The 27,938-nt window shown below is 54.3% G+C and overlaps 1 protein-coding gene across 1 annotated transcript; it reads left to right on the top strand.

Moving 5' to 3' along the window:
• LOC140903986 (myosin light chain kinase, smooth muscle-like) lies at positions 1-27,938 on the top strand. Its single transcript, XM_073326064.1, has 11 exons — positions 1-109; positions 5,911-6,145; positions 8,657-8,753; positions 9,857-10,060; positions 10,763-10,980; positions 12,370-12,493; positions 12,572-12,724; positions 16,847-16,967; positions 17,282-17,378; positions 23,162-23,302; positions 23,817-27,938. The coding sequence occupies exons 2-11, from the start codon at positions 6,130-6,132 to the stop codon at positions 24,074-24,076; spliced, it is 1,431 nt and encodes a 476-aa protein (XP_073182165.1). The 5' UTR covers positions 1-109; positions 5,911-6,129; the 3' UTR covers positions 24,077-27,938.

Below are 27,938 nucleotides of genomic sequence, written 5' to 3'. Positions count from 1 at the left end.
GCTAATTAAGCCATTGTTCCCGTGCGGCTTGGTAGTGGCATAGCAGAGGCAGGCGCTGTTTTCCCTGCCTGGAGCCAGCGACCTCCCCAGCACGCAGACTCAGCAGCAGGTCGGTGGCACTTGACAGCAGGGAGGGGCGAGAATGCGTTGGGCTCCCCATTCGGGGTCTCGTAGTGGGGGGGAGGCACAGAGAGCTCCTGGCACCCCCCAGGCTCACAGAGCAAGTCAGCGGCACAGCTGAGAGGAACCTCAGCCCTGCCCTGCGCCTGCCCATTGCTTCAGCTGCTAGGCCCTGTTGTCTCCTTGCTGCCTTTCCGTTGGGGAGCAAGCCGCGTTCCCCAAGCGTGCCGGGGCTGGACGGGGCTGGGTGCCTTCTCTCTGCTCTGGGGCCCGGGCTCTGGGTGAGGCACCTGCTCCAGCGGCGAGAAGGAATCCCAGCCCAAGTTCTCAGCGGGCACCTCAGCCGGCGAGGAGCCTTATCAGGAGCTGCTCCCATTCCTGGGCGCTGTCCTTTGTTGTGGGTACAAAGAGCCCTGCTCTTCTTGCACCCCGCTGCCAGGGTGAGCATGGGCCTGAGGGGTGGCAGGCAGAGCTAATGCTGCCCGCAGGACCTGTGTGGACCAGGCACCCCAGGGCCTGCTGCTCTGGGCACGCCTGGGCGAGCTGTAATTGAGCGAGCAGAGGTAACAATAGCGGTGAAGGGGGGTGGCACAGACCCCCGCCTAGGTGAGCCAACAGAGTACGTACCCAGGCTACCTGGCAAGCTTGGACTGGGGTGGATAGCCTGTGCCCCCCGTCGTCACCATGCTCCTTACCGCACTATGTAGATTAAAGCTAGCGTCAGTGCGCCCACCCACACTCCAGTCGCACGACCGTACCCTCTGTTCCCTGCCCTCTCCCTGACCAGTGCAAAGTGTCCCCATGCTGCTCTGACTGGTTGCACAGGGCAGGGGTCAGCGGAGGTTCGGGCCCCTTGTCTTTGAATCCGCTAGTCCAAGACTCGCTCCTCACCTGGTTCTGACAGCCGCTGAGGAGAGCTAGCTGCTCCCTAATACAGAAGCCAAAGGAGAGCCCTTCCTTCTCAGCGCTCAGACGAACTGCTGGGCACCCAGTCTGCTTCCGGATCAGATGCCCCGGGTAACAAAGGGCCTGCTCACTCCCTTGACCGCCTGGGAGGTTTGTGCTCTATCCTGGAGTTCAATCCTGCAAGCCAGTGGGAGGGCTGCCCAAAGAGGGTCAGGCCCCCGTTTGCTCCCTCTTGCACAGAGTGCTTCATCCACAGATCCCAAAGTGCTTTACAGGGGGGAGGTCAGTATCCTTGCCGCAGTGGTCCCCAAACTGTGGGGTGCACCTTCCTAGGGAGGTGGGGGGCACAGTAGGGTTGCCAGGTGTCTGGTTTTCGAGCTGGTCGAAAAGGGACCCTGGTGGCTCCAGACAGCACAGCTTAGAAGTCCAGCTGGTGTGGTGCAGGCGGGCTCCCTGCCCTGCTCCACGTGGCTCCTGGGAAGCGGACAGCATGTCCCTCCAGCTCGGGGGCAGCCCCAAGGGCTCTGCATGCTGCCCCCGCCCTGCGTGCTGGCTCCACAGTGCCCATTGGCCAGGAACCGCAGCCAATGGGAGCTGCGGGGGCAGGGGCAGCGCACGGAGCCTCCACCTAGGAGCCAGAGGGAGGTCAGCACTGCCCAGAGCCCGCACCTCCCACGCTCCAGCCCCCTCCCACAGCCCTGAGCCCCCTCCCACACCCAAAGTCCCTCCTGGAGCCTGCACCTCCTGCCCTATTCCTGAGCCCCTCCAGCACCCCAAACCCCTCATCCCTGGCCCCACCCCGGAGCCCACACCCCCAGCCCAGAGTCCCTACCCCCTCCTGCACCCCAACTCCCTGTTCCAGCCTGGAGCCCCCTTGCACACTCTGAACCTCTTGGCCCCACCCCCTATCCCGGAGTCCCTTCCTGCACCCCAAACCCATCATCCCCAGCCAGCTTTTGGAGAAGCTCCCCACTCCCCCCGAGTGCAGGGACCTTGCTGTAGCGGAGGGAGCTTGAGTGGGGCTAACAGACACCACCATGGCTTGCTCCAGGTGATCGCCTGAGACTGCTGGCCCCCACGTGGGGGGAGGGCGGGGCAGGTGCACTACATTGGGAGAACCCCACCCATTGCTGCCTCCTGGGTGAGAGAGGAGACAGGTGAGCTGCGTTCTGATTTCCCCAGTACCAGCAGCTACTCTGCTCTGCTCTGGCATGTGTGGGGCAGGGCCCTATGGAGTGCGGGGGGGATCAGAGCTGGGAGTTTGGAGCCAGGCACAGAGTTTGGAGCCAGATTGGACAGGTCCAGCAGCTGGTGGTGGTTGGATCCAGACAGAATGGCCACAGCGTGGGATCTGCACTGTGGAGTCCCTGCTGGGCGTGACCAGCCGCTCTCCTGCAAATTGCCCTGCTCCCCCGTGCACCCCGAGCCAAGGCAGCCCGGCTCTCGTCCCCTCCGGTGGGGAGAAACAAAGAGGGTCATGAGCCCGCAGAGCTCCCTTCGATCAAGCAGCACAGAGGGTCACGGTCCTGGGCTTAGTCCCCATCGACGACCCAGCCGGGGTACTGCTGGGGGGGTTGGTGCTTAGGCCTCAGGGGCACAATTGAGGTATTTCCTTTAACAAGGACGACTGGGCTGCCATGGTAACCCCCATCGCTGGTATCTCACCTCGGCCTCTTCCTACCAAACTCTTGGCTCTAGTGGGACAGTGCAGTGTCCAGAGCACGGCACGTGGGGTCTTTACGCCGGCTGCTCGCTGTGCATGTTGTTCAGTGTGTTATGGGCCGGAGTCTATCCCCCAGAGCAGCAGCAATGAAGGGCTGCCTCCGTGCTGAGGGGAGGGTGGACTGGGATGGAGCGGGGCCCTGATGGGAAATCTGCGAGGAGCCGCTCCCTGCCTTGCACCCTGGCCTGGGGGTGGATCTCGCAAGCTTCCGAGGCCCCGGGCGCTTGACAGGACTGCACCCCACTCTCTGGCCCCGTGGGGGCGTGTGAACCAGTTCACTCACCGCTTGGCAGCCCCGCATTGGCCGATTTGGCATAACAGCTCTCGCGGCTCGTCTAGCGCCCCCTGCCGACGGGCTCCGGCACTGTGGCAGTATCTCTCCCAGTAACTTGGGTCTTGGGCTGGGCGTTACCCTCTTAAGTCCACCCACTCCTGGGTCACGGCTCTACAAACTAGAAGTTCCTAAATGCCTTGAACACAAAGAAAATCCTTCCATGTTCTCTGGGCCCCTCCCTCAGCCTGCAGCACCCCCACTGGGCCCAATAATCTCTGCACTGGACTTGTACCCCCACTTGCCTGGAGCCAGCAAGGGAACCCAGCCCCACCTTCTGCGCTGGGTTCTGGGCCAGAGCCCAGTCTGCTCCTTGGCCTGGGTTGTACTTTGGCCTGGGCCATTTCCAACCTTGAGGCTTCTTGGGCTGCCTCCCTACAGCCTAAGCTCCCACCTTCCCCTCGTGGTCTCTCTCTCTCTTCCCTGCTTAGTCGGGCTCTCTCCCAGCCTCCCTGCTTGGAGGGATTTCCACACTAACCCTGCTTGGGGCTTTTCCCAGCCAGACTTTGTCACCACTTAGGCCTGGCCCTCCCACTTTACTGCAGCCACCTTCTGCCCTTTATGGGGCAGTGCCTGATTCCCCCTGGGTGGGGCTCAGCCCCAGGCTCTCTGCCCTCAGGGCAAGCCAGGCTCTTACAGGGCTCTTGACGGTCCAGGAGGCCCCCCTAGGATGCGAGTCAGCAGCCAATGGATCTCAGCAGGTGAACCAGCTCTCGAGCTGAGAGGAGCCCAGTTGCTGTCCGTGCCCGTTCTGCCAGGAAGGGGGCCCACTGCCAGTTGCATCAGTGCCAGTGGCTGATGTGGATGCCCTGGCACTGAGCGCCCCCCCCCCTTGTTCTTCTCCGTTTCTGACTGATCACCAGTGACTCCAGCTCCCCGCTGGACACCACAGAGACAGGCAGCACCGGGACACGCATGCAGCCAGCTCTGGCTGCCAAATGCCGTTTGGACAGGACGGGGAGTGAGCACCATCACATCGGCCTCGCTGTTGTGGGCGGGTGCCAGGCTTATGGCGGCTCTTCCTGAGCTCCACCTGTCCTGGGCTGGCCTGGAGAAGAGACCTTCTCATTGATTGTGAGGCTGCTGCATTGGTCTGGGGAGTGGATTAATGTTGGCCTCTAGAAAGGGGATGGCCCTTGCTGGCTTCTCTCTGGTGCAGGGAGGCCTGGAAGGAGTCTAGCTTTTGCTAGAGTTTTTGCTATTCTGCTGCTGCTTTTCTTTTCTTTTTAAATACCTGAGCAATATGGCGCTGGCAGAGGACTCTTTGGAGGCTCTGAGGTGGGGCCTGGAAGTTCCCTTCGTCCTTAGTTGGAAGGGCCGGTGATTCTGAACCAGGAGTGTTTGTCATGCAGTGTCTCTGTTCAGTCCAGGGTTTTCAGTGTCTAGCAGTGAGTGTTGCGCAGGTTTCCTCTGAGGATGAGTGATCGCTTTGTGAAAAGTGCCCACCCACAGGTGACAGGGTGTTTTCGTTTTTTATTGTTTTCCTGTGTGAGTTCATTCCAGAGCGTCGTGCTTGTCTGGTTTCACCCACACAGTTGTCATTGGGGCATTTAGTGCGCTGGATGAGGTACGTCACACGTGTGATAGGCATGTGTAGGACCCGTGGATTATGAAAGGGGTGTGTGGGGAGGGGAGGGGGCTGATCATTGTAGCTGTGGAGATATGGCTGCAGGTTTGGCCTCCCTTGTTCTGGCCGGGTCTGGCGGTGCTTGAGTTGGTGTGTCCTGGTCTGTGGGGAGTTTGCTTCTGATGATGAGCTCAAAGAGGTTGGGGAGAAATAGGTGTTCTTAAAATTGCTTCTTATCTCAAAACAGGTGTCACATCTTTGGTATCTGAAATGTCATGGTCCTGCCAGTTCTCCAGTTGCCCATAGGATCTTCCGGGGCAGACAAGACCTGAATTTCTAATGGGCGAGGGGAAGAGAGTTTAAACGAATTTCCCAGCCGTCTTTGTACCTTGTAAAGGAGCAGAGACGGGCGCAGGGCCCTGCTGGTGCCATGCAGCGAGCGGAGCAAGTGCTAACCAAATGGCAGGCTGCTCGCACAGTCGGGGGCACTGTGCTCCTGTGGCTGGCTGTCCTGTTCTGCCCGGACAAGCAGGGAGTGGCTCCTCGCAGATTTCCCATAAGGGTCCCGCTCACACACTTTACCCTGGAAAGGGCCGAGGCTGGGTTCCAGGTGACACCCTGGTTACAGCAGGTAGCCCCACAGGGCACTCTGGGCAACTGGACCCAGCTGGCAGGGGCCCTGGAGCCTGAAGTGCCTGCCTAGGGGCCGAGGGAGGTGGTCAGGCTGTTCTCAGGGAGTTCTGCTCCCCAGAAAGCTGATTCTCTGCAGCCCGGCACTTGGTGCCATCACTCCCCTGTGCAGTGTGGGTGTGAGGTGCTGCCGGATCAGAGTGGGTCGCTTTGCAGGGGATGGCTCAAGGTGCTGGGTGGCAGGGAGCCGGGCTGTGTGTGTCCCTCTCGCAGGGGTCCCCTCTCAGAAGGGACAGTGATATGACAGCCAGCCCCCCTAGTGTATGTATTTCACGTCGTGGCTCCTTGCCACCTGCCAGGCTGCAGAGGGTGGACGAGAGAGCCCCACATACCTGGGACCCTGGCCTCCTGGGTGGGGATGAGTGGGAGGTACCAGAGCCTGGATCCCTCCATGTTCTGCTTGGGCCCAGTCTTCCTGTCCCATTCCAGTAACATCCTCCTTCCTTCCCCTGTGGGTTTCAGGCAGTCCAAGCCACCAGCCGGGAAGCCCTCTGCATCCCCACTTATGCTCAAACAAATTGGTTAGTCTCTAAGGTGCCACAAGTACTCCTTTTCTTTTTACTGTCTGTCCAGTTGCTCAGCCTGCCCTGGGCCAGCCCGTGTTACGACAGGGAGCGCGGTCCAGAGTACCTGGTGGAAGCCCAGTGGGTCAGGACGTGGGAGTGACACACGCTGAGCAGGACTTGCCCCCTAGCAGGGGCAGAGCTGTCTGGAGTCCTGAGGGGAGAACCAGTGCCAGGTCTGAGCTGCCAGCACCTACGGGCTCAGCGCCCCCAGCCAGGAGTGGTTAGGATGTCCCAAGGAGAAGGTAAGGTGCTGAATGAGAGGGCTGACACCTTTCAGTCCCTCCCACCCTGTCCCTGCCACTGCCTGGGGCAGCCACCACGACTGCCATTGGGGAAATGAACTTACAAACCCTTCAAGCAGCTATGACGCCTTTGACAAGGGGAGGTCGTTAGCTATTTGCCCAATGGGCAGGCCAAGCCAGACCCAGATCGGGGGGGCTCTGCCCAGCCAGGGGCACCTGAGCCCAGTGTTTAGAGTTTATTTTGCAAAGTGTAACAGGAGTGGAACTAAATCAACTCTGGTTTGAACGTAACAAATCTGTGGGTGATGGGAATGGCAGAGCTGTCGCGATGGAGCACGCCATGGCCATGCTGAGCCAGTGGGAACCAAACATCTCGGGCCCTACTGAACTAACAGAGAATTGCCCCAAATTGTGGGGGGTGCAGGGCCTGTGACTACCAGTGAGCAGTGCTGGCTCCCTGCCCTCCCTCTCCCATGGCGCCGATAAGGTTTCTTGTCTCCCTGCCCCCAACTCCTCCTGTCCCTGGATCTCCCCTGTCTCCATGGTCACCCTCATCCTCTCACTCCACTCCAGCTCCGTCCCACCCTGTTTCTCACGTTGCCGCAGTGCCTAGGGACCCGGTTTGTGCTAGGAGCTGTACGGACTGCACAGACATGGTCCCAGCCTCCATGTGCTTGTGACCCAGGATTTAGACCCTGCCCAACACAAACCCAACCTAGTCTCTGTTGGGTTCATTTGGATGGAATAATTGGTCCCAGAGAGTCAAAGGTGTTAACATGACCACGTCCACTGCACAACACCAAATAGTTAAACATGGGTTGGGCTTTGGTTTGAGTACAGAGACCTTGGCCTGCTTAGTCCCATGGCAAACACACCAAACGCTTCCTGCCCAGGTCTAGATATGGTAGGTTGGGGGGAGGGGGAGAGAGAGAGGAACAAAACCTAAAGCATTTGAGGTTGAAATCGAATGGTTCTGCAAAACCAATTTAATCCAAACTCCACCAAGTTCCTCTGTCCCAGATCCAGAAGGATCTGAGCTCCTCCCCAGCTTTAAACCGTCCTTTGGAGGAGCCCCTTCAGTGTGCCGGTCACCCAAGGGGTCCCGCTCTTCCCTAAGGCCACACCTCCAAGGCTGAGCCTCTGCCCAGTGAGTGAGACAGCCTCCTGGTTACAGATGTTTACACTCTTCAGGGACCAAAGCCCCTCGGCAAGTATTTGCAGTGAGGCCTGGCAGCCTTTTCAGAACAGAGCAGGGTTTGTCAGTCAGCTGGACGCAGCACTGGGAAGTCCTGGGGTCAGCACAGAGCAGCAAAGGATAAGATGAGTCCGGGTGCTGCACGCAGCCAAGCTGCCTGGGATCCCCTCTGGGTCTCTCTGTGTCAGTCCCAGCTGAGACCTGCCACGTTTCTCCCAAGAGCTCACCTGTATTAGAATCATAGAATATCAGGGTTGGAAGGGACCTCAGGAGGTATCTAGTCCAACCCCCTGCTCAAAGCAGGACCAATCCCCAATTTTGCCCCAGATCCCAAATGGCCCCCTCAAGGATTGAACTCGCAGCCCTGGGTTTAGCAGGCCAATGCTCAAACCACTGAGCGATCCCTCCCCCCCAGGGATTCCAGCCACCCAACACCTTTCGGTCCATTGTCCAGCTCCTGCACGCCCTTGTTGAGTTCCCGTGCTCCACCTGCCGGAGATTCCCCGGGATAAGTGTCAATTTCTCAGTTGTGGGGCTTCCATGATCTTTGTGGACCCTCCACTGATATGGGTCCATTTCAGCCAGGCCATTAACGACCCATTCATCCCACCCAGGCAGTCACCTGACACCCCGCCCCCATGTTGCCTGCTGTGCCAAGGGCAGCTTTTTACCCTTTCACCGCCACTGGGTAGCAAAGTACAGAGGGGAAACTGAGGCACACCTAGGAATCATAAAAATATAACAGAACATTTCCACTTCGTCACACCCTGCTCCAGAAAGAGGATATTGGACAGAGCCTCTTATGCTTCCAGACAGCCCTGGGAAGGAAAGGGCTAGTTCCGCTACTGAATTGCGAGTGGATCTCTGTGATTGGTGGTTACTTTGTCTTGTCAAAAGCAGGAAGGCAAAGGGGGAGAAGAGAAAAGTTGGGAGAAATACAGAAGTTTTCGGAGTCCAAAGCAGCAGGTCAGCCTGAGACAGATGCTCTGGGCTAGCATGGCAGCTGTTGCTCTGGACCATGGCTCCCTTCCCCAGTCTGAGACAATATCTGCAGGTCCCTTTTCCTGCATTAGTCCTGCTCAAGCAGGACAAAGCTGGATGGGCCGTCTCCTCCCATCCTGCTGGTGCTGCCAGGCGTGGCTGGTCTCGGGACCAGGAGAAAAGCTGAGAGAGAGCGAGGATAAGAGGATAGCGGAGGACAGAAAGAGACACACACAGGAGTCTTCTGTCTGCCCTTCCCTCGTATCAGGCTGGGATCCTTGCTAATGTGTCACTCAGCTGCTTGTCACCACTCAGCCCTGTCTCTCTCCCTGCAGGTGGGAGAAGCAAGGAGGCTTTTGAATACCACACCGTTACAGTAAACACCATGGAGAAGGCTTCGGACCTCTACACCCAGCTCGAGAAACTTGGGGCGTAAGTCGATGGTGGGGTTCATCTGCAACAACCGGACTCTGCAGTGCCGGGACAGTCTTGTCCCCAGAGATGCCCTGTGGCTCTGGCTTGCGCAGCAGAAATGTCTCGGGGAGGGCAGGGAAGGGGGCCCTCCCTGTTCTGGTTCTGTGTGTGTTTATGGCAGAGTGTAATGGAGAGGCTGCAGGGCTGGGCAACAGGAGACCTGAGTTCTCTTCCAGGTCCTGTCCTTGACCTGCTGGGTGACCTCAGGCAAGTCGCTTCCCTTCTCTGCCTCGCTGTTTTCCCTTCCACCCCTTGGCCATTCACATTACAAACTCTCTGGGCAGAGGCAGTCCTCACTGTGTCTGCGGCATGCGGCACAACCAGACCTCTGAGTATTAATGCAGCTAATCTGTAAAGCCATGCAGGTGCTCAGAGGCCACGGTGATGGGCCGAGCTGGCTGGGGGACAGGAAGGTGTCGATGTAAATGACCAGGGTTTTCTAGCTGTATGAACGGATGGGATAGCTGAAGCTCCTGGCCTCGGGCCCCGTTTTCCTGTATCTCCTTGCTTTGTCGTGATTGGCCACAGGGCCGTCCTTAGGCATATGCAGCATACAACCGGGGCCACAGCTGGGCACAGGACTGGAGCTGGGCTGGAGGCAGAGCTGGGTGACACTTCCTCCCTGCCCCCCATTGGGGCTAGCCCGGGCCCCGCTGCACCCCCAGAATATTACTCCACTCGCCCCTTGGGGGGGGCGCATCCCACAGTTTGGGGACCACTGCCATAGCACCTAGGAGATCCAGTCCTGGCCCAGGCCCCTGGCGTGCCAGGCGCTGTACAGACACTGAACGAAAAGACAGTCCTTGCCCCAAAGAGCTGACAATCGACTTTCATTGTCGCTGTCTGCCAGCTTTACTAGCTATGGTCTGTTCTGTCCAGTTCTCTCTGGGGATCCCCAGCTGTCTAGTTCAAATCTGGGTGCTGCTGGGATACACCTAGGAGCTGGCCTGGAGCTCCCCATTCCCACTGCAAGCTGCTGCCCCAGCAGGCCAGGCACGGAAGTGCAAGCTGCCTTGCTGGGCGGGAAGCAGGAGACAGTCCCTCCTTCTCGTCTCTCCCAGTGGGAAGTTCGGGATGGTTTACAAGCTGCAGGAGAAGGCCACTGGGAAGATCTGGGCAGGGAAATACTTCCGGACGCGGACGCCCAAGGAGCGGGAGGCAGCCTGCGGGGAGGTGGAGCTGATGAACCTGCTGCATCACCCCAGGCTGGTGCAGTGCCTTGCGGCCTTCCAGAGCCGGGCGGAGCTGGTGATGGTGATGGAATAGTGAGCGGGGCGTGCTGGGCAGGTACAGGGCGGTGGGAGCGGGGGTCTCGCTCGCCGCCAGGGACACGGCGTGGGGGTGGGGGGCGAAGGGGACTGCTCTGTGCACAGGTGTTCAGGCTGCACCTCGAAGGGGATAGCAGACAGCCCACCTCCGCAGGCTCCGTCCCTGCTGCCCTGGGCTCCATGTATTCTGGTGCGTGTGCCCGTGGGGGCTTGCAGACGGTCAATCGAAGTTGAATGGGAGGCTGAGCCCTGAAGTGGGCAGCGTCGGCTGAGCCCCCCACCCCGCTTTCTGGCATTAGGAGTTCAGGCGGCTGCAGCATGGGTGGTGCAAATCTAGCCTCTACAGAACCCCTGCCCTGGCCTCTTCCCACCGGAGACTTTACCGTCAAGAAGGGACTGCAAACTATGGGATTTCCAGATGGGCCAGTGCCCAGGGCTCCAGCCTCCATCCCCTACCGGGAAGAGAGGGTTCAGGGTGGGGGAGGGCTGTTTGCACAGATTTCCAGATTTGACTTGGTTGGGTGTCTTTGCTCCCTGCTCCTTGTGTCCAAGCGGCTTCTCCATGTACTTGTTAGTTGAGTTTAGTGCCTGAGCCAGGTCCCTGGGCAGTGGGGTCTGGGCCGGCACTGCCTTGGGCACAAGATAAAGCCGTCCCTCGGAGTGAATTCCTAGGACAGACTCCCCCTCTGCTCCCGGCAGCGTCGCGGGCGGGGAGCTCTTTGAGAGGATTGTGGATGACGACTTCGAGCACACGGAGCCCACCAGCATTCAGTACATGAGGCAGATCCTGGAGGGGATCCAGTACGTCCATCGCCAGAGCATCGTCCACCTGGACCTCAAACCCGAGAACATCGTCTGTGTCAACACAAGCAGCCACTGGGTCAAAATCATCGACTTTGGCCTGGCACGGAGACTGGGTGAGCCAGAAGGGCCCGGCTGGGGAGCCCTGTCCTGGGATCTCCCTGTCCCGGAGCGAACGCTGCCTCCACAGGGGGAGAGGCCCCGATTCAGCAAAGTGCTGCTGCACGTGCTTAACCTGAAGTATGTTCCTGAGTCCGTCCCTCTTCAGCAGAGCTTGTGTTTCAAACCTTGCTGAATCCGGGCCAACAAGTGGGGACTTCCCCATGTGTCTGGAATAGGGGTGGGCAGAGGGGTCCCAGGAAATAACCAGCCTGACCCTTTGCCCAAAACTGCAACCAAACTTTCCACACTGGGGAGTCCCCACAACGCTCCTGGGGCCTGGCTCTTGGGGGCGCTGAAGTCAGTCGGAGCTGCCAGTGCCCGGCGTCCCGGCAGATTGCCCCCCCAGCTATGGCGAGGGCTCGCCCAATCCGCCGGTCTCTTCAGGATGCCTTGAGCCTCGGCTTGCTTCTGTGGCTGTGTCTTTGCAATGCACCTCCCTGGCTCTGGCTGGAAGCTGAAACCCCCAGAAAGGCTGGTGTTGGGGCGTTTGGAGCTACAGGGACTTTCCTGCAATATTTCCTGCCCACTTTTGTAGAGCTAAGACACTGGGCAGGGCAGTGGGCTGGTGCTCAGGGGACCAGGGTCTATTCCCAGCTCTACTGCTGGCATGTCACAGCCCCTCTGTGCTTTGTCTCCCTGTCTGTAACGTGAGGGTAGTGACGTGGCCCTTGCAGGGGAGTTGGGGGGCTTTGTTTCTGACTGACTGCAGAGCACTGGAGACCCACAGAAGCAAGGTGCTGTCAACCTGCCAAGTAGATTCCCCATCTTTATTGCAAATTCAGCTCCAGCTCCATTTCAGTTACATGCCACCTGGGATGCAAATATCTGGGTTCTGCCCATGCACCTTGGCACTGGAGAGCACAAAACCAGCTCCCCAGCTCCTGCTGGGCTGAGACAAGGGACAGTCCCTGCTAGTCTGCAGTCCCTTCTTCCCCAGCACACCAGCTCCCCGGGCATGGTCAGTCAATGCACCTGACTTTGGTGTCAGGCTGGCCCTTCAGAGCTGTATGAGCTGGAGTAGACCAGCTCTCTATCCCAGGTGACCCTGGGCGAGTCTCCCTGTACCGCTGTTTCCCCTTCTGCCCTTTGTGGATCCAGGCTGTCAGCTCTTTGGGCAGGGCCTGTCTCCTACTGTGCAGCACCTTGCACAATGGGCTCCAGTATCAGTTCTGGGCTCTCGGTGCTGCTACCCTGCGCGTGTGGGTAATCGCTGCGGCAGCACATTGCAATGGGGGATCCCGGAGACATGGACACGGGAGGCTGTGCTGATCCCTTGCTGTGGCTGGGGGAAGCACGGTCTGCAGGGATGGGGATGCTGGACTGCTCTTATCTTGCCCCTTCAGATCCAAAGAGCCCCGTGAAGGTGATGCACGGCACCCCGGAGTTCATGGCCCCGGAAGTGATCGCCTTTGAGCCAGTGGGATTCACCACGGACATGTGGAGCATCGGCGTGATCTGCTACATCCTGTACGTTGCTGCCCATTAACAGCCTTTGGGGCAGAGGTCCCGGCTGAGCGAGTAACAGCCTCTTCTCTTGCTCCCCAGGCTGAGTGGGGACTCCCCCTTCCAGGGGAACAGTGACATGGAGACGCTGCACAACATCACGGCTGCCCAGTGGGAGTTTGATGAGGAGACCTTCTCGGAGATCTCCCAGGAGGCCAAGGACTTCATCAGCGAGCTACTGCAGAAAGACAGCCGGTAGAGCTGCTGATGTTGCGGGGAGGGAGAAGCGGTACTACCCAGAGTGTTCGGGGAGGGGGGCAGAAAGAGCACTCCAAGGGGGTGGGGTGGAGCGGCACCAGGTGCAGAGCTGTGGCTGCGGACTGTGAGGTTGGCCCTTCCCAACACACATACCTCCTCCTCCAGCCCTGAGTAGGTGGTTGGGAGGGACACCTTCCATGGGGAGACAGGCCTCCCTGGGGGTGGGGATAGGAGCCCAGGGGGTTTGCCAATGCCTGGGAGAATGGGTGACGCTGGATAAAAACATAAGAACGGCTATACTGGGTCAGACCAATGGTCCCTCTAGCCCAGTACCCTGTCTTCTGACAGTGGCCCCAGCGGGAATGAACAGAACAGGGAATCATCAAGTGATCCATCCCCTGTCGCCCATTCCCAGCTCCTGGCAAGCAGAGGCTAGGGACACCATCCCTGCCCAGCCTGGCTAATAGCCACTGATGGACCGATCCTCCATGAACTTGTCTAGTTCTTTTTTGAATCCTGTTATAGTCTTGGCCTTCACAACATCTGCCGGCAAAGAATTCCACAGGTTGTGCGAATGTGTGCCTGATAACAGCATTGGCAACCTCGAGACATCAAAGACCATGAGTCAGATCCTTAAAAATCCTGAGACTGGCCCCACCAATCATGATTTAAAAAACATAATCAAGCCATGAGTTTTAGTCTGTCTTGACTTTAACTCCCCTCTACTCGTGTGTGTGTGTGTGTGTGCACTCAGATGGAGACGTGCTGTAATCTGGAGGGTTCAGATATGCTCAAGGAGAATTAGAATGGAGCTGATACAAAATGGTTAAGTCTTTGTTTTATTTGGGTTAGTCCTAAGTGACGAGACTTATTTCAATATCATTGTAATGCTGCTGTTAATGGCTACAAATGACAAGCTGGGTAACTGACTAGGAGGATATGAGGGAGAAAAGACCACCTACTAACTCTCTAAGGCAAGAGAGAAATCAAAGGGGAATGTGAACGAGTTTTCTCCTGTTAAAATGAGCGGGGTACATTGCAAACGAATGGTGAATCAATCGCTGAAGTCCAGAGTGACTGTTTTGAAAGAGTGATGAATGAGGAGAACTGAAGGAACTAAGAACATGTGAGCCAAACCGGGGCGTGATAGACTGCAAGCAGGAGGAAGAGATTGTAGAGGCACTTGAGAAAATGAGAGTGCACCTGGGCCAGGTGAAATACGGGTGGATGCGCTGAAGTCATGGGGAAGGGAAGGCAGAACATATTTTACAAGTCTGTTCAATTATATTCTTAAGAAAGACAAAATGCCAAATGAATGGCATAAAATCTTTGCGGTGCCCAGTTTTAAACATAGAGGAGATATTATACTGTATGCTAATTATTGCCCAATGAAGCTGATGTCATATGCTATGAAAATATGGGAGAAGAATATTGAAAAGCATCTCTGTGGAAGAGTTGAAATTTGGAAAGGTCAGTGTGGATTTCCACTGGGAAGGAGTACAACTGATGCTCTGTATGGTCTATGAATCCTTATGGAGAAGTTCAGAGAAAAGAGATGGTCTTTGTGGACTTGGGGAAGGTGTACAGTCATGTCCCGAGAGAATTAGTTTGGTTGAGTTAGTGTCAGAGCAGTGTGCTGGAAGGATGTGTTTGTCTTGTCCAGGCTACATGCAATGGCATGACTACCACAGCCAAAACCAAATGGGACTCCTGTAGAGAATTTCTAGAAAATGCTGGCCTGCACCAGGGCTCAGCGCTGAGCCCTGTTTTGTTTGCCATTGTCTTGGATGTGATAAGTGAGACTATATGAAGGGAGCCTTGGAATTTGCTATTTGCTGATGACTTAGTGATATGTGCAGAAGATTGGGAGGCCCTGCAAACCAACTTTGAATAGTGGGAACACAGTTTTGAGCAGGCTGGACTTAGAGTGAACTTGGTGAGACTTAGGCTTTGATAACTGAGAGACGCACACTCCCCAGAAAGGATGTTGCAAACACCCGAGAAACTACAAAGTGCTCTCTATCCGTATCACAGTCTCCTAGTATTTTTCAATCAAGGTTTATGTGAGTGGCCCAGAGCTCTCCATGCAAGAATATCTTTACAACCCCAAGCACCTCTGAGTTTTCTGTATGTCAGTGCAGTGACTATATTTATAACCCCCCAAATATTAGTTTTTAAAATAATCAGTTCAGTCAGAATCAAAGTATTTCAAAAATAACTTTAAACCCTTCTTCTCTTTGTATACTTTTGGTAACACCTACATTCTGTGATGGGGCAAGGCCTGATGGCTATAGTAAAGTAGTGGGAGATAGATATATTAGCCACAGGCTAAACAAATCCCTGTTACCAGGTTAAGCAAATGGCAGCTGTTCCAGGTCAATTAAGACACTTGGGGCCAATTAAGATCTTTCCAAAAGGCAGGGAGGACAGCTAGGTTGATTGGGACACCTGAAGCCAATCAGGGGCTGGCTGAAACTAGTTAAAAGCCTCCCAGTTAGTCAGGTGGGTGCATGTGTCAGGAGCTGTAGCAGGAAGTCGTGCTGCTGGAGAGACTGAGCAAACACAAACCATATCAGGCACAAGGAAGGAGACCAGGGTGAAGTGGATCTTGAGGAAGTGGGGGCTGCTGTGGGGAAGTGGCCCAGGGAATTATAAGCATCCTGTTTCTAAAAAATCAGCTACTGATACTATTAGGGTCCTGGAGTAGGGGGCGGGCCCAGGCTCCCCGCTTTGCCCCTGATTAATCACTGAGACTGGGAGACAACAGAGACTGTGCAAGGGAGGGTAGCTTCTCCTCATCTCCTCATCTCCTTTGCTGGCTTATGATGAAAATGGCTCAGTAAGCTGTGACCCTTGCCTCTAGAGAGAGAAGGGCTATGTGGAGGGTCACAGTGAAATCCGCCAGGAAACGCAGGACCCACGGAGACAAGGACAGAGCTTTGTCACAATACCTATATGCATTATCTAGCAATTGCCATAAATTTTTTAGCTTTTAATAAAATCTCATAATTGTCCCAATAGCTAAATATAATTCACTTCAATTTTTAATTATTCTTTCCTCCCCCCATCCCCCAGCATCACCTCTGCTGCTCCTCCTGTTCTTCACCCCCTTTCCAGGACCTGGGGGGCAGCTCCAGGAGCTCCTAACCCTGCTCTATCACTGTGACGACGTGATGCAGCAGGGAGAGGGGAGTGTTGACCTGGGAATGTGCCCTGGGGGTGGGAGTCCTGAGAGCCTGTCACCTGAGCCGGGAGGGGGAGGTAACACCTCTGCCCAGGAATGTGAAGACAGGCTGCAGGAGAGACCCTACTGGGGAGGGGGGTGTTAGTTTGCAGTTTGGGGCTGGGTGGAGGAACGCAGGGAACCCCAGGGCTGGGGTCTAAGCTGCCTGCTCCCCCAGAAGGACTTGACTGAGGGGTCCTGGGTGTGCCCACAAGCTCTGTTTTGGACTGTGTTCCTGTTGTCCAATAAACCTTCTGTTTTACTGGCTGGCTGAGAGTCTCAGTGGATCCCAGGAAGAGGGGGGCAGGGCCTGGACTCCCCCACACTCCGTGACACCCACTATCCAGGCAGGTGCTGGGGGCAAGAGAGAGCAGCAGAGGCACCATCCTGTCCCCATTGCTCCCAGTGGTGTGGGGGCTTACTGAGCTGCTGGCTCTTTGCTCCCCTCCCCACCCTCCTTGTGGGGCAGCGAGTGGAGGGGACAAACTCTGCTGGCTTCTGGTACGGCTGAGCTTTGTGAGAGGCTAGAGTTTCTCCTGGCATCTCCAAATGGGCTCTGCAATGGCCATGTACCGTGGTCACTGCAGAACATCAAGAGTTGGCAACACTGGGATAAATGGAAATCCCAGAAGGCACATAGGGCCCCGTGCCCATGGAGCCTCTGGGGAGGGCAGCATGCCTGTGGGAGCAGGAGCCAAAGAGGCATTGCCACCCCCTTGCTCTTTGGCCCCCTCAGCTCACACCAAGACCAGAGCATCCTGCTTCCCAGGATTGGAGCCCAGGCAATGGGGCCTGTGAGGGCTGAGCTGTCACTGACTTGACCTCCTGCCAGGCCACAGAGCCTGGAGCCCAATGCGGAGATCACTGCCCATCTCCCTCAATGTTGTCGCCCCCAGTTGCCGGCTGCCCAGCGACCAGGCCCTCGTGCACCCCTGGCTGCGGAAGACTGAGCAGAGCGACAGGAAGGTTCTGTCCAGGGAGAGGATGAGGCGATTCCTGGCCCGCCAGAAGTGGCAGGTGCGCTTGGTGCCAGTTTTGATGCCGTCTCTGCTGGCGTTGGGGCTGCACTCTGCCTGCTGGACAGCGTGTGGCCCGCGCTCTGCGGGGGGCCGTGCAATGGCCTGGTTGGGAAAGGGGCTTCAGGAGAGAGCTCCCCTCTGCCGTGGAGCCGGGGATGCCCATGCCGCTGTCCTCTGGGGGCAGAGAGGTCTCCTGCCCTTCGGCACTGGCCAGCCTGTGCTCGGGACCTGAGGGGGTAGGGGAGTGGTCGCTCGTTCCCAGCCAGCTGGGATTTTTCCTCTAGGAACCTTCACTGCTTCTTTCCTCTCTAGAAAACAGGCAACGCCGTGCTGGCCCTGCGGAGAATGTCCCGGCTGGCCCACAAGCTGGATGACCCGGTGACCACCCCCAGTGCCCAGGAGAAGGGAGGTAATGGCCCAGCCTGTCAGAATGTGTTAATCACACACACACACACCCCCCACACACACAACTGGCATAGGCTCCTTGTCTGCGCCCCGGGGCTCTTTGACTCAGTTAGCCCTGCCCTCCCTGTGACATCTACCAGCTCACCCAACCACGGCTCCCACCTCCACGCGACCAGCAGCCTCGCCTGCCCACCCACCATCTCCTCCAGCCCCCAGGCTGTCCCCCCGCACCCACCATGCCAGCCTCTGCCTCAGAGCCCACCTGCTGCGATCCCCCGATTTCCCCACCCAGCTGACTCCCGCTCCACTCCTGGCTTCGTTGTTCCCACATTCACCCTTGTGAAATGGCAGCTCGGTGCTGAGAGACAGAAGAGGCTTAGTTCCCCCATGGTTCTCTGGCCACAGGCAGGCCGACCAGTCTGGGTTTAAATTAATTGTGGGAAAGCTCTGGATGATGTGTCCTCCCAACGCCCACTGTGTTAACAATCCCGTTGTGCCTGGGGAACATCACCATCCTGGTGGAGCCTCATCATGGAGAGAGGTCGTCTCTGGAGCAGTCCAAGCCCATCTACTGCAGGCTTGGAGGATCAGGCTGTTGACAATGAGTCCTGGAGTGATGGGCTTTGTTAAACATATGCCACTTAACTGGTGAGCTGGTGTCTGCAGAACCAGCTGGAGGTCTTGCATGGCTGCATTTCCTCCTGGTACATAGAGAACTACAGTAATCTAACCTCAGTGTATGGACATCCCTCAGTCTGTTGCTAGCTAGAGCTGGGAGAAGGCATTTTAGCAGCATTTGGGCTATCTGTCACTTGTTAGATATCTAGTTTGTTGAGCAGCATGGAAGAACTCTAGGACGGAGGTCCATCTTGGCAAGCTAAGGCAGATGCCCTCAAGGGAAGGAGATGTTGTGGGGCTGGCTAGTTGTTCAAAATGATTTTTCCTTGACCCATTGACTTCACTGCCATCTTGCCTGAGTTTTTTCATGGATTCATAGGTTTTTTTGTTTTAAGACCAGAAGGGACCCCTGTGATCATCCAGTGAGCCCCCCTGCATGACACAGCATAGGACTTCCTTGAATTGATTCCCGCTTAGAGTCCACTAGTTGCCATTGCAGATCTTTCAGAAAAGGTATCGAATCTTAATTAAAAACTTGCAGTGATGGAGAATCCATCACAGCCCTCGGTACGGTTGTTTCAGGGGTTAATTACCTTCACTGTTAGCAATGCGTGCCTTATTTCTGCTGTGCGTGTGTCCAGCTTCATCTTCCAGCCATTGGATCTTGTTAGCACTTTGTCTGCTAGGTTGAAGAGCCCTCTCCGATTAGAAATCTCCTCCTCAGGTAGGTACCTGCATGCTGTCATCAAGTCACCCCTTAATCTTCTCTTTGATAAGGTAAATAAGAACTTAAGAACGGCCACACTGGGTCAGACCCGTGGTCCATCTAGCCCGGTATCTGGTCTCTGATAGTGATCAGTGCCAGATGCTTTAGAGGGAATGAACAGAATAGGGAAATTCACTGAGTGATCCATCCCCTGTCCTCCAGTCCCAGCATCTGGCAGTCGGAGGCCTAGGGACACCCGGAGCATGGGGTTGCATCCCTGACTGTCTTGGCTAATAGCCATTGATGGACCTGTCCTCCATGAACTTATCTTGTTCTTTTTTGAACCCAGTTATACTTTTAGCCTTCACAAAATCCCCTGCCAATGAGTTCCCCAGGTTGACTGACTGTCCGTTGTGTGAAGAAATATTTCCTTATGTTTGTTTTTAAACCTGCTGCCTGTTAACTTCATTGGTGACCCCTGGTTCTTGTGTTCTGTGAAGGGGTAAATAACACTTCCCCATTAATTTCTCCACAACAGTCATGATTTTATAGACCTCTATTATATTCCGCCCCGCTTAGTCGTCTCTTTTCCAAGCTGAAAAATCCTAGTCTTATTAATCTCTCCTCATATGGAAGCTATTTATGGCCCCTAATCATTTTGGTGGCCCTCTCTGTTTTTTACCAATTCTAATATCTCTTTTGAGATGGGAGGACCATGAATGTATATTGTGGCATTATGATATTTTCTGTCTTCTCAGCTGTCCCTTTCCTAATGGTTCTTAACATCCTGTTCGCTTTTTTGACTGCCGCTGCACATTGAGCAGATGTTTTCAGAGAGCTCTCCATAAAGACTCCAAGATCTCTTTGAGTGGTAACAGCTAATTTAGCCCCCATCATTTTATATGTAGAGTTGGGATTATGTTTTCCAATGTGCATTACTTTGCATTTATCAACATTAAATTTCATCTCCTATTTTCTTGCCCACTCACCCAGTTTTGTGAGATCCTTTTGTAACGCTTCGCAATCTGCTTTGAACTTAACTTTTTTGAGCAGTTTAGGATCATCGGCAAATGTTGCCACCTCACCCCCTTTTCCAGATCATTTATGACTAGGTTGAACAGCACTGGTCCCAGTACAGATCCCTAAGGGACCTAAGATCCCTCTAAGCTGCGTGGCCATGCGGCCACACAACAGGCTATCAAGGGCCACACAGGTGCGCAGCCACAGGGCCTGGGCTGGAAACACACCTCTCCCCCAGCCCTGGGCTGCTGCAGCAAGAGAGAGCTGGGGGGCAGTCCTCTCTCCCCGCTGCAGCCCCAGGGCAGCCTGCACCCCAAACCCCTCATCCCTGGCCCCAGCGCGGAGCCCTCACTCCCAGCCAGAGCCCTCTGCCCCAGCCCTGAGTCCCCTCTCACACTCCAAACCCCTTGGCCCCCACCCCCGCCACACATCACCTCCATATTGGTGCACATAACAAAATTCATTCCGCACAAGGATGTAAAAAATTAGAGGGAACACTGCGGGGGACCCCGCTATTTATGTCTCCACTGTGAAATTTATTCCTGCCCTTTGTTTTCTATCTTTTAACCATTACTGATCCATGAGAAGATCTTCCTTCTTATCCCATGACTGCTTAAGTCTTCGGTGAGAGACTTTGTCAAAGGCTTTCTGAAAGTCCAGGTATACTATATCCACTGGATCACCCTGGTCCACGTGCTTGTTGACCCCCTCAAAGAATTCTAAGAGACTGGTGAGGCATGATTGCCTCTTCCCCAACATATCGTGTTCATCACCTGTCTGATAATTCTGTTCTTTAGTATAGTTTCAGCCAATTTTCCTGGTACTGAAGTCAGGCTTACCATCCTGTAACTACCAGGATCACCTCTGGAGCCTTTGTTAAAAATTGGCATCACATTAGCTATCCTCTTGTCATCTGGTACAGAGGCTGAGTTAAGCAATAGGACACATACAACACTTACTAGTGCTGCAGTTTCACATCTGAGTTCCTTCAGAACCCTTGGGTGACACCATCTGGGCCTGGTGACTTATTACTGTCTAATTTATCCATTTGTTCCAAAATTTCCTGTTTACACCTCAGTCTGAGACAGTTCCTTAGATTTTTCACCTAAAAAGAATGGCTTGGGTGTGCGAATCTCCCTCATGGCCTAGATGGGGCTCCTCCAGTCTCTCACTGTAAGGCAGGTGTTCTAATCCTTTATTCATTTTCATGGTTCTTCTCTGAACCCGCTCCAATTTACCAACATCCTTCTGGAACTGGGGACACCAGAGCTGGACACACCTGTGGCATCACACCAGTGCCAAATACAAAGGTAATATAACCTTGTTCATGTTTCCCAGGATGGCATTTGCCCTTTTGGCCGTAGCGTCGCACTGGGAGCCCATGTTCAGCTGATTATTCACTATGACCTCTGAGTCTTCTCAGAGTCCCTCCTTCCCAGGATACAGTCCCCTGTCCTGTGTTCATCTAGCTATATGAAATGCATGTTGTTGATCTCGCTCTCAGTGACCTGTCCTCTTCCTTATTTACCATTCCTCCAATCTTTGTGTGACTTGCAAACTTTATCGGTGAGGATTTTATCTTCTAGGACATTGATACAAATATTAAATAGTGTATGGCCAAGAACTAATCCCTGTGGGACCCCAGGAGAAATATACCCGCTTGGTGACTATGCCCTGTTCAATTGCATTTAGTACAACCGCTGCTGGAAGATGTTAGGGTTAGATGTTTGACTAATTGGTCAAATAGTCTCAAAAATGGTAAAATATTTTAAAACGCTAATTATTAGAACAGTAACAAAATAAAGTAAGAATTTGTGGCCTCCAATCGGTGAGACTTAGGGCTGGTCTCCACTGCTGCTTAAGTCGATGTAACTTGCGTCACTCAGGGGTGTGAAAACGACACCCCCCTGAGCAACGTAAGTTACATCGACTTAAAGCGGTGTCCACATGTTGGCGGGAGACGCTCTCCTGCCCACATAGCATCCGCCTCTCCTGGAGGTGGAGTAGCCGACGGGAGAGCGCGTCTTCACCAGGTGCACGACAGTGGCGCAGGTGTGCCAGGGTAGTGCGGTCATGCAGACTTGCCCTCAGATACTTGGACCTAATTACAAAAACCAAGATTTTTAACTCTGAAAAATGTGAAACAATGAAATGAAGCTTTAAAAAGGAAAATAATTACCAGCTGTAGTTACAAAAGAGGAATGAAATTAAACAGAAATAAAACACCCAGAGCAACTAGAATCCTAGAATATCAGGGTTGGAAGGGACCTCAGGAGGTCATCTAGTCCAACCCCCTGCTATAACAGACTCTTCAAGCTACTTAATGGCTGTGCATCTGTTCTCTTTATGTTGGGGGAGGAGGGTTAGTGACTGTGACCCCTCTTCTCCCTCCCCCACTCCCTTGGGAGTTGAGTTCTACGTGTTTGTCTAGTCAGGGTAGACTGTAGACTCTTCGAGGCAGGGACCATGTCTTTTTCCATATTTAATGTGCTTTGTAAACCACCATGTACACTGATGGCCTGGTATACAAATAAAGATAGGCCTAGGGTGTCTGCTCTAGAAGATTCCAGCCAGTCAAGATGCTCAACTTTCAATTAGTTCGGCTTTTTCCCAAAAAGGGGCAATAGCATGTATTGAAGTGTGTGGTCAAGACATTTTAAGTAGACTTGCCAACAGAGAGCACCATGATGCAATGAAAAAAGATAGGCCATTACCTACATCAGGGCATTCTTGCTGTAATATTTGGCCATGGTCAAATAATAGGCAGTCAATTGACATTATTTGACTGATCAATTGACTGGCTTGTTGAGCTGATAGGGTGTCCAGTTCTGGTGTCAACAATTCAGGAAGGATATTGATAAAACATGCCTTGTAGTGATAGACTTAAGGAGCTCAACCTGTTTTAACAAAGAGAAGGTTACGGGGTGACTTGATCGCAGCCTATAAGTACCTGCATGGGAACAAATATTTGGTAACTGGCTCTTCAGTCGAGCAGACAAAGCTATGACAAGAGCCAATGGCTGGAAGTTGAAACTGGCCAAATTCAGGCTGGAAATAAGATGTACATTATTAACAGTGAGGGTAATTAACCATTGGAACAACTTGCCCAGGGTCGTGGCGGATTCTCCATCGCTGGAGATTTTTAAACAAGACTGGATGTTTTGTTGATTTGCTCTAGTTCAAACGGGGATTAATTCAGCTAGTCTGATCTCCTGTATAACACAGGCCACCATAAGATTGCGCTGATCACCATGGTCCCTTCTGCCCGTTAGACCTATCAGTTTGTCAGTCCGTGAACTCTTTGATCCGTGTGGGCCATGTTCATTTTTGGATCGTTCTAGTTTTATAATCAATAGACTCAGATTTTTGCAGCCATCTGCTCTGCATATGAATCTTCGCCTATTAACATGTCGCTTCGCCCCACCACCGTCCCCGGTCCCCAGAGCTGGGCCACAGCCAGGAAGAGGATCAGATCTTCACCTTCCTGCCACAGCAGATGGAGCAGGGGCCCAGCTTCTTGGAGCCGCTGAAGGACCAAGTAGCAACGGAAGGCAGCAGTACCTGCCTCCAGTGTCACGTTGAAGGTAACTTCCTATGAAAGCCTGCAAGGCTATTCCCACCCCCTCAATGACTGAAGTCCTTGGAATGACCTTGGAGCATGTCCCCTGGCAGGGTGCTCACCCTCAAGGACAGGCTCTGCAGGGCCTAAATCACTCTTGTGCAACAGGGGGAGCCTTGTGCACGAATGGGGGCTGCACAGCTGTGTGCTTTGAACTCTCACAAGCTAAGCAGCATTGCTGCTTGGATGAGACTTTCTTGGGATACCTTGGTACTCTAGGAAAGGGGGCGTTGATGCACTAGGTGGTTATCTTGTACTGGACTAACACCTGGCATGGTGTTAGGCGCCATGCTGCTGAATGTGTGTGTCCCTGGTAGAGGACACAGCAGTGCGGCACTGCGTGCAGGGTGATTAGGGACCTGAGAGGCTGTGATGTGACACCCAACTTGGGAGACCCAGTAGGGTCAAATAAAATGTCCCAAAATTCTGGGTAGCCTGGTGGACCTTTGACCCATCACTGTGGCCTTCTTCCCTGGCAGGTTTTCCCCACCCGGAGGTGACGTGGCTCTGGAACAATGCCCCTATCCAGGAATCTCCCCGGCTCCGCATAGAGGAGGAGGAGAATGGAAGCTGCTCCCTTGCCATTGCGAGGCTCTCGGTGGAGGACACGGGGCACTACGTGTGCAGGGCCCCCAGTGCCCTAGGGGAGACAGAATGCAGTGCCAGGCTGACTGTACAGAGAGGCAGCAACACGCAGACACCAAATGCAGAGGAGGGCCCTGGAACTGACCAGCCGTGAGTGCCGCAGGTCATGGGCTCTCTGCCTGGCATTGGCGGCATGGCTTACAGGAGGTGCTCTGCTTCCAGTCTGGCTCTTTCCCTCATCCCTCGTTCCTTTTAACTGCATTGTTGGGCTCCGGGAGTGAACCTTGCTGCGCTCTGCTTCCCACTGGGCCAGGACATGGCAGGCAGCCACAGAGCGGACAAGAAGGGCCCAATCCTGCAGTCCCCAAACAGGCAAATCCCCAGTCAATCCATTTCAGTGTGCAGGAAGTCTGGCCTGTGAGGACGGCAGGATCGAGCCTGAAGTGCCTAGACCAGCCTCTCTGCTTCCACTTCCTCTCTGCCAGGCTGGGAACTCCCAGCTGCAGCGTGGACACCCCCAGGGCTGAGCTGCCTCTGGAGGACACCCCGTCCCCGCCCTCAGCCCCACACGGTGCCCTGGGGAGCAGGAGCGGGGGAGGCAGCGGGTGGGGGGCTGGTGCTGCCTGCCTAGGGAGGGCTCTGTCTCCTTTGGCAGTCTGAGTCCCAGGGTGGGCTCCAGGCCCCTGCCACCCACACCCGGAGCCCAGGACCCCCACAGCTCCAGCAGGCGGGGGTTGGGGGAGTGATGCTGGCTGGGTTCTGGGATGCTGCTGGTGCAACAGCTCACAAGCCTCTGCCAGGGCAACTCCCTGCTGTGAGCGTCTCAGGCAGGAGTGAGGGGCGACGGGAGAGAAGAATCACTCCGTCCCCCGCTCTCCCTGCAGCGCATTGCTCTTGGCCCCAGCAGGCGGGGGGGGGGGGGCTGCGGGATCATTGTCCCCTCTCACAGCGCACAGCTCTGGCTGGGGGTCTCAGCAGTAGGCATCCCCCTCCCTCAGCCTCCTGTGCTGAGAGGCAGATGGTGCCCTTAGGGAATGTTTGCCCCCCACTGCTCTCTTACTGCCATCTCTGGGGGGGAGGGGGCGTTTCTCCCTCTCGCTGTCTGTCCTACAAGGGTGTCCTTCCCTTTGAAGAGTAGAGCACCCCCTCCTGGCCCTTTCTCAGCCTCCTCACACCCTTTGGGGTGGGCCTCAGGGGATGCGTCTTCCCCCAGTTCTGTCTCAGAGTGCGGGGGAAGGGGCAAATATTCTCTCCCTGGCTGGATCTCTCAGGCTGAGCTGCTGATTAAAAGACAGTGTCCGCCCCCCCCCATCCCCCCATCACAGTGACGGGCCAGATCCTCGGCCAGCTCTGTGGAAATCAGGGCCCGTTGGTTCCATGCCCCTTTGCCTCATTTCCCCTTCAGCTCTGAGTCAGTCCCCTGCCCTCTGCCCCTCTCTGATGCTTGTCTCAGGAGGCAACAGCCTGGGTCAGTGCTCAGTGCAGAAAACGCGACCGCTACCCTGCTGCAGCTAAGGCGGGGACACGCTCCGTGTGTCACATGCTTGTAGGAGCTGGCAGTGCCGCTGGCATCAGCAATTATTGGCCCCATCAGATGACAAACCCTCGTCACCCTGGCCCACATCGTGAGACTACGGCCAACACGTCAAGTCCAGCTTGTTCCAGCACCCCGCCTGTCACACCATTCATAGCGGGGGGAAGGGGAGTGCTCGCCCGCTGCCCAGGAAATCATAACCAGCCAGCAAGGCCTGCCCCAGCAATAAAGACAGAAACAGAGCAAGAACAATATGTCTGGGCCAGGGCTCCTTTCAAACAGCCCTTGCAACCAGCAGCCTGCCTGTGTCTGAAGCAGGGAGCTACAGGCTGTTCTATGGGATTCATGAACCACACACGCCCCGCCACTGACCCTCACTGCAGCGCCCCCCCCCCCGGATTTCCAGTTCAGTTTAATGAAGAGAAGATTTGGGGGTAACTTGATCCCAGTCTATAAGTACCTGCGTGGGGAACAGAGATTTAATAATGGGCTCTTTAGTCTAGGAGAAAAAGTGTAACACGATCCAGTGGCTAGAAGCTGAAGCTTGAGAAATTCAAACAGGAAATAAGATGTAAATATTTAACAGAGTCATAGACCACTGGAGCAGTTTCCCAAGCATTGTGGTGGATTTGCCATCCCTGACAATTTTTAAAATCGAGCCTGGATGTTTTTTCTAGCAGATCTGCTCTCGAGGTTATTTCGGGGCAGGGCTCCAGCCTCTGTTATACAGGGGGTCAGACTGGATGGTCACCGTGGTTCCTTCTGGCCTTGGGATCTATTAACTTTACACCCCAAGGGCTCTATGGGCTGTTCACATGGCCCATTAGTTTTGGTTTTTCTCAGGAATGTCTCAGTGTTTATTACCATTTAAAAAAAAGGGGTGAAAATTGATGCAAAAATTAGCGTCACAGTTTGCTGGCTACATTTCAGGGTTGACCTTGGGGGATGGGAGAACAGAAAAAACAGAGTAACAAATCGAAAAAAGTACAAGAGCTTCTGCCCCGGCTCCCTGCCCCAGCTAGAGAGGTGGCAGCTGTGACCCAGGCTTCTTAGCAGACGCTCCCCTGGTCTTTGCAAACAACTCACTCATCTCCAATTTGCCACGCTCACTACAACACATACAGCTTGCAGGGTATTTATCCGTCTCAACAGAAGATGGGCGGGATCAGCAAGGAAAGCTACCCCTTGGCTGTCAGAAAGCGCAGGGAAAAATGAGAAAGGCCAAAAGCCAAGAAGAGCTGGGCCTTGCAAAGGGAATTAAAGCCAACAGTAAAATGTTCTTTTGCCATGTAAATAAAAAGAACTCAAGGAAAGAAAACGTGGGGCTGCTAAACAGTGAGATTAAAGATAATCTAGGCCTGGCCCAATACCTCAACACATACTTTGCCTCCGTTTTTAATAAGGGTAATGAGGAGCTGAGGATTAGCGGCAGGTTTGGTAAGGAAACGAGAACATGGCAGTAGAAATTACCACATGGGAGGTGGAAGTCAAACTCAAACAGCTTAATGGGACTAAATTTGGGTGACCCAGATAATCTCCAACCAAAAATATTAACTAACAGACCTGGCACATGGAATTGCAAGCCCAATAGCAAGGAGGGATAGCTCAGTGGTTTGACCATTAGCTTACTAAACCCAGGGTTGTGAGTTCAATTCTTGAGGGTGCCATTTAGGGATCTGGGGCAAAAAGTGGGGATTGGTTCTGCTTTGAGCAGGGGGTTGGACTAGATACCTCCTGAGGGCCCTTCCAACTCTGAGATTGTATGATTTTTAATGAATCTGTAAACTTGGGGGTTGTACCCTATGACTGGAGAATTGCTAATATAGTTCCTATTTTTAAGAAAGGGAAAGGAAAAAAGTGATCCACGAGATTACAGGCTTGTTAGTTTGACCTGAATTGTACACAAGGTCTTGGAACAAATTTTGAAAGAGAAAATTGTTAAGGCCATAGAGGTAAACGGTAATTGGGATAAAATAAAAGAGGGTTTTACAAAAGGTAGATCTTGATAGACCAACCGGCTCTCCTTCTTTGAGACAATAATCGATTTTTTAGACAAAGGAAACACAGTAGAACTAATCTACCTTCATTTCAGGAAGGCGTTTGATACAGTTCCACATGGGCAATTAATTAAATTGGAGACGATGGGGATTAATATGAGAACTGAAAGGTGGATAAGAAACTGATTAAAGGGGAGACTACAGTGGGTCCTACTGAAAGGTGAACAGTCAGGCTGGAGGGAGGTTACTAGTGGAGTTACTCAGGAATCAGTCTTGGGACCAACCTTATTTAACATTTTTATTAATGACCTTGGCACAAAAAGTGGGAGTGCATTTTGTTTTGTATCATAACCATTTGTTTCCACCACACCTCCTTGTTTCTAGTTAACTCTCCGTTCTTTCTTAAATAAATACACCACCTTTCGTTTTCTTAGACGTGCTGTGTGTGACGTAGGAGTGGCGGGGAGCGGGGGGGGAGTTTAAGG

This window comes from Lepidochelys kempii, chromosome 27 (assembly GCF_965140265.1).
Source record: "Lepidochelys kempii isolate rLepKem1 chromosome 27, rLepKem1.hap2, whole genome shotgun sequence".
Taxonomy (NCBI): Eukaryota; Metazoa; Chordata; order Testudines; family Cheloniidae; genus Lepidochelys; species Lepidochelys kempii.
Note: the sequence above shows the minus strand (reverse complement) of the source record. Positions and strands in the feature narration are given on the sequence as shown.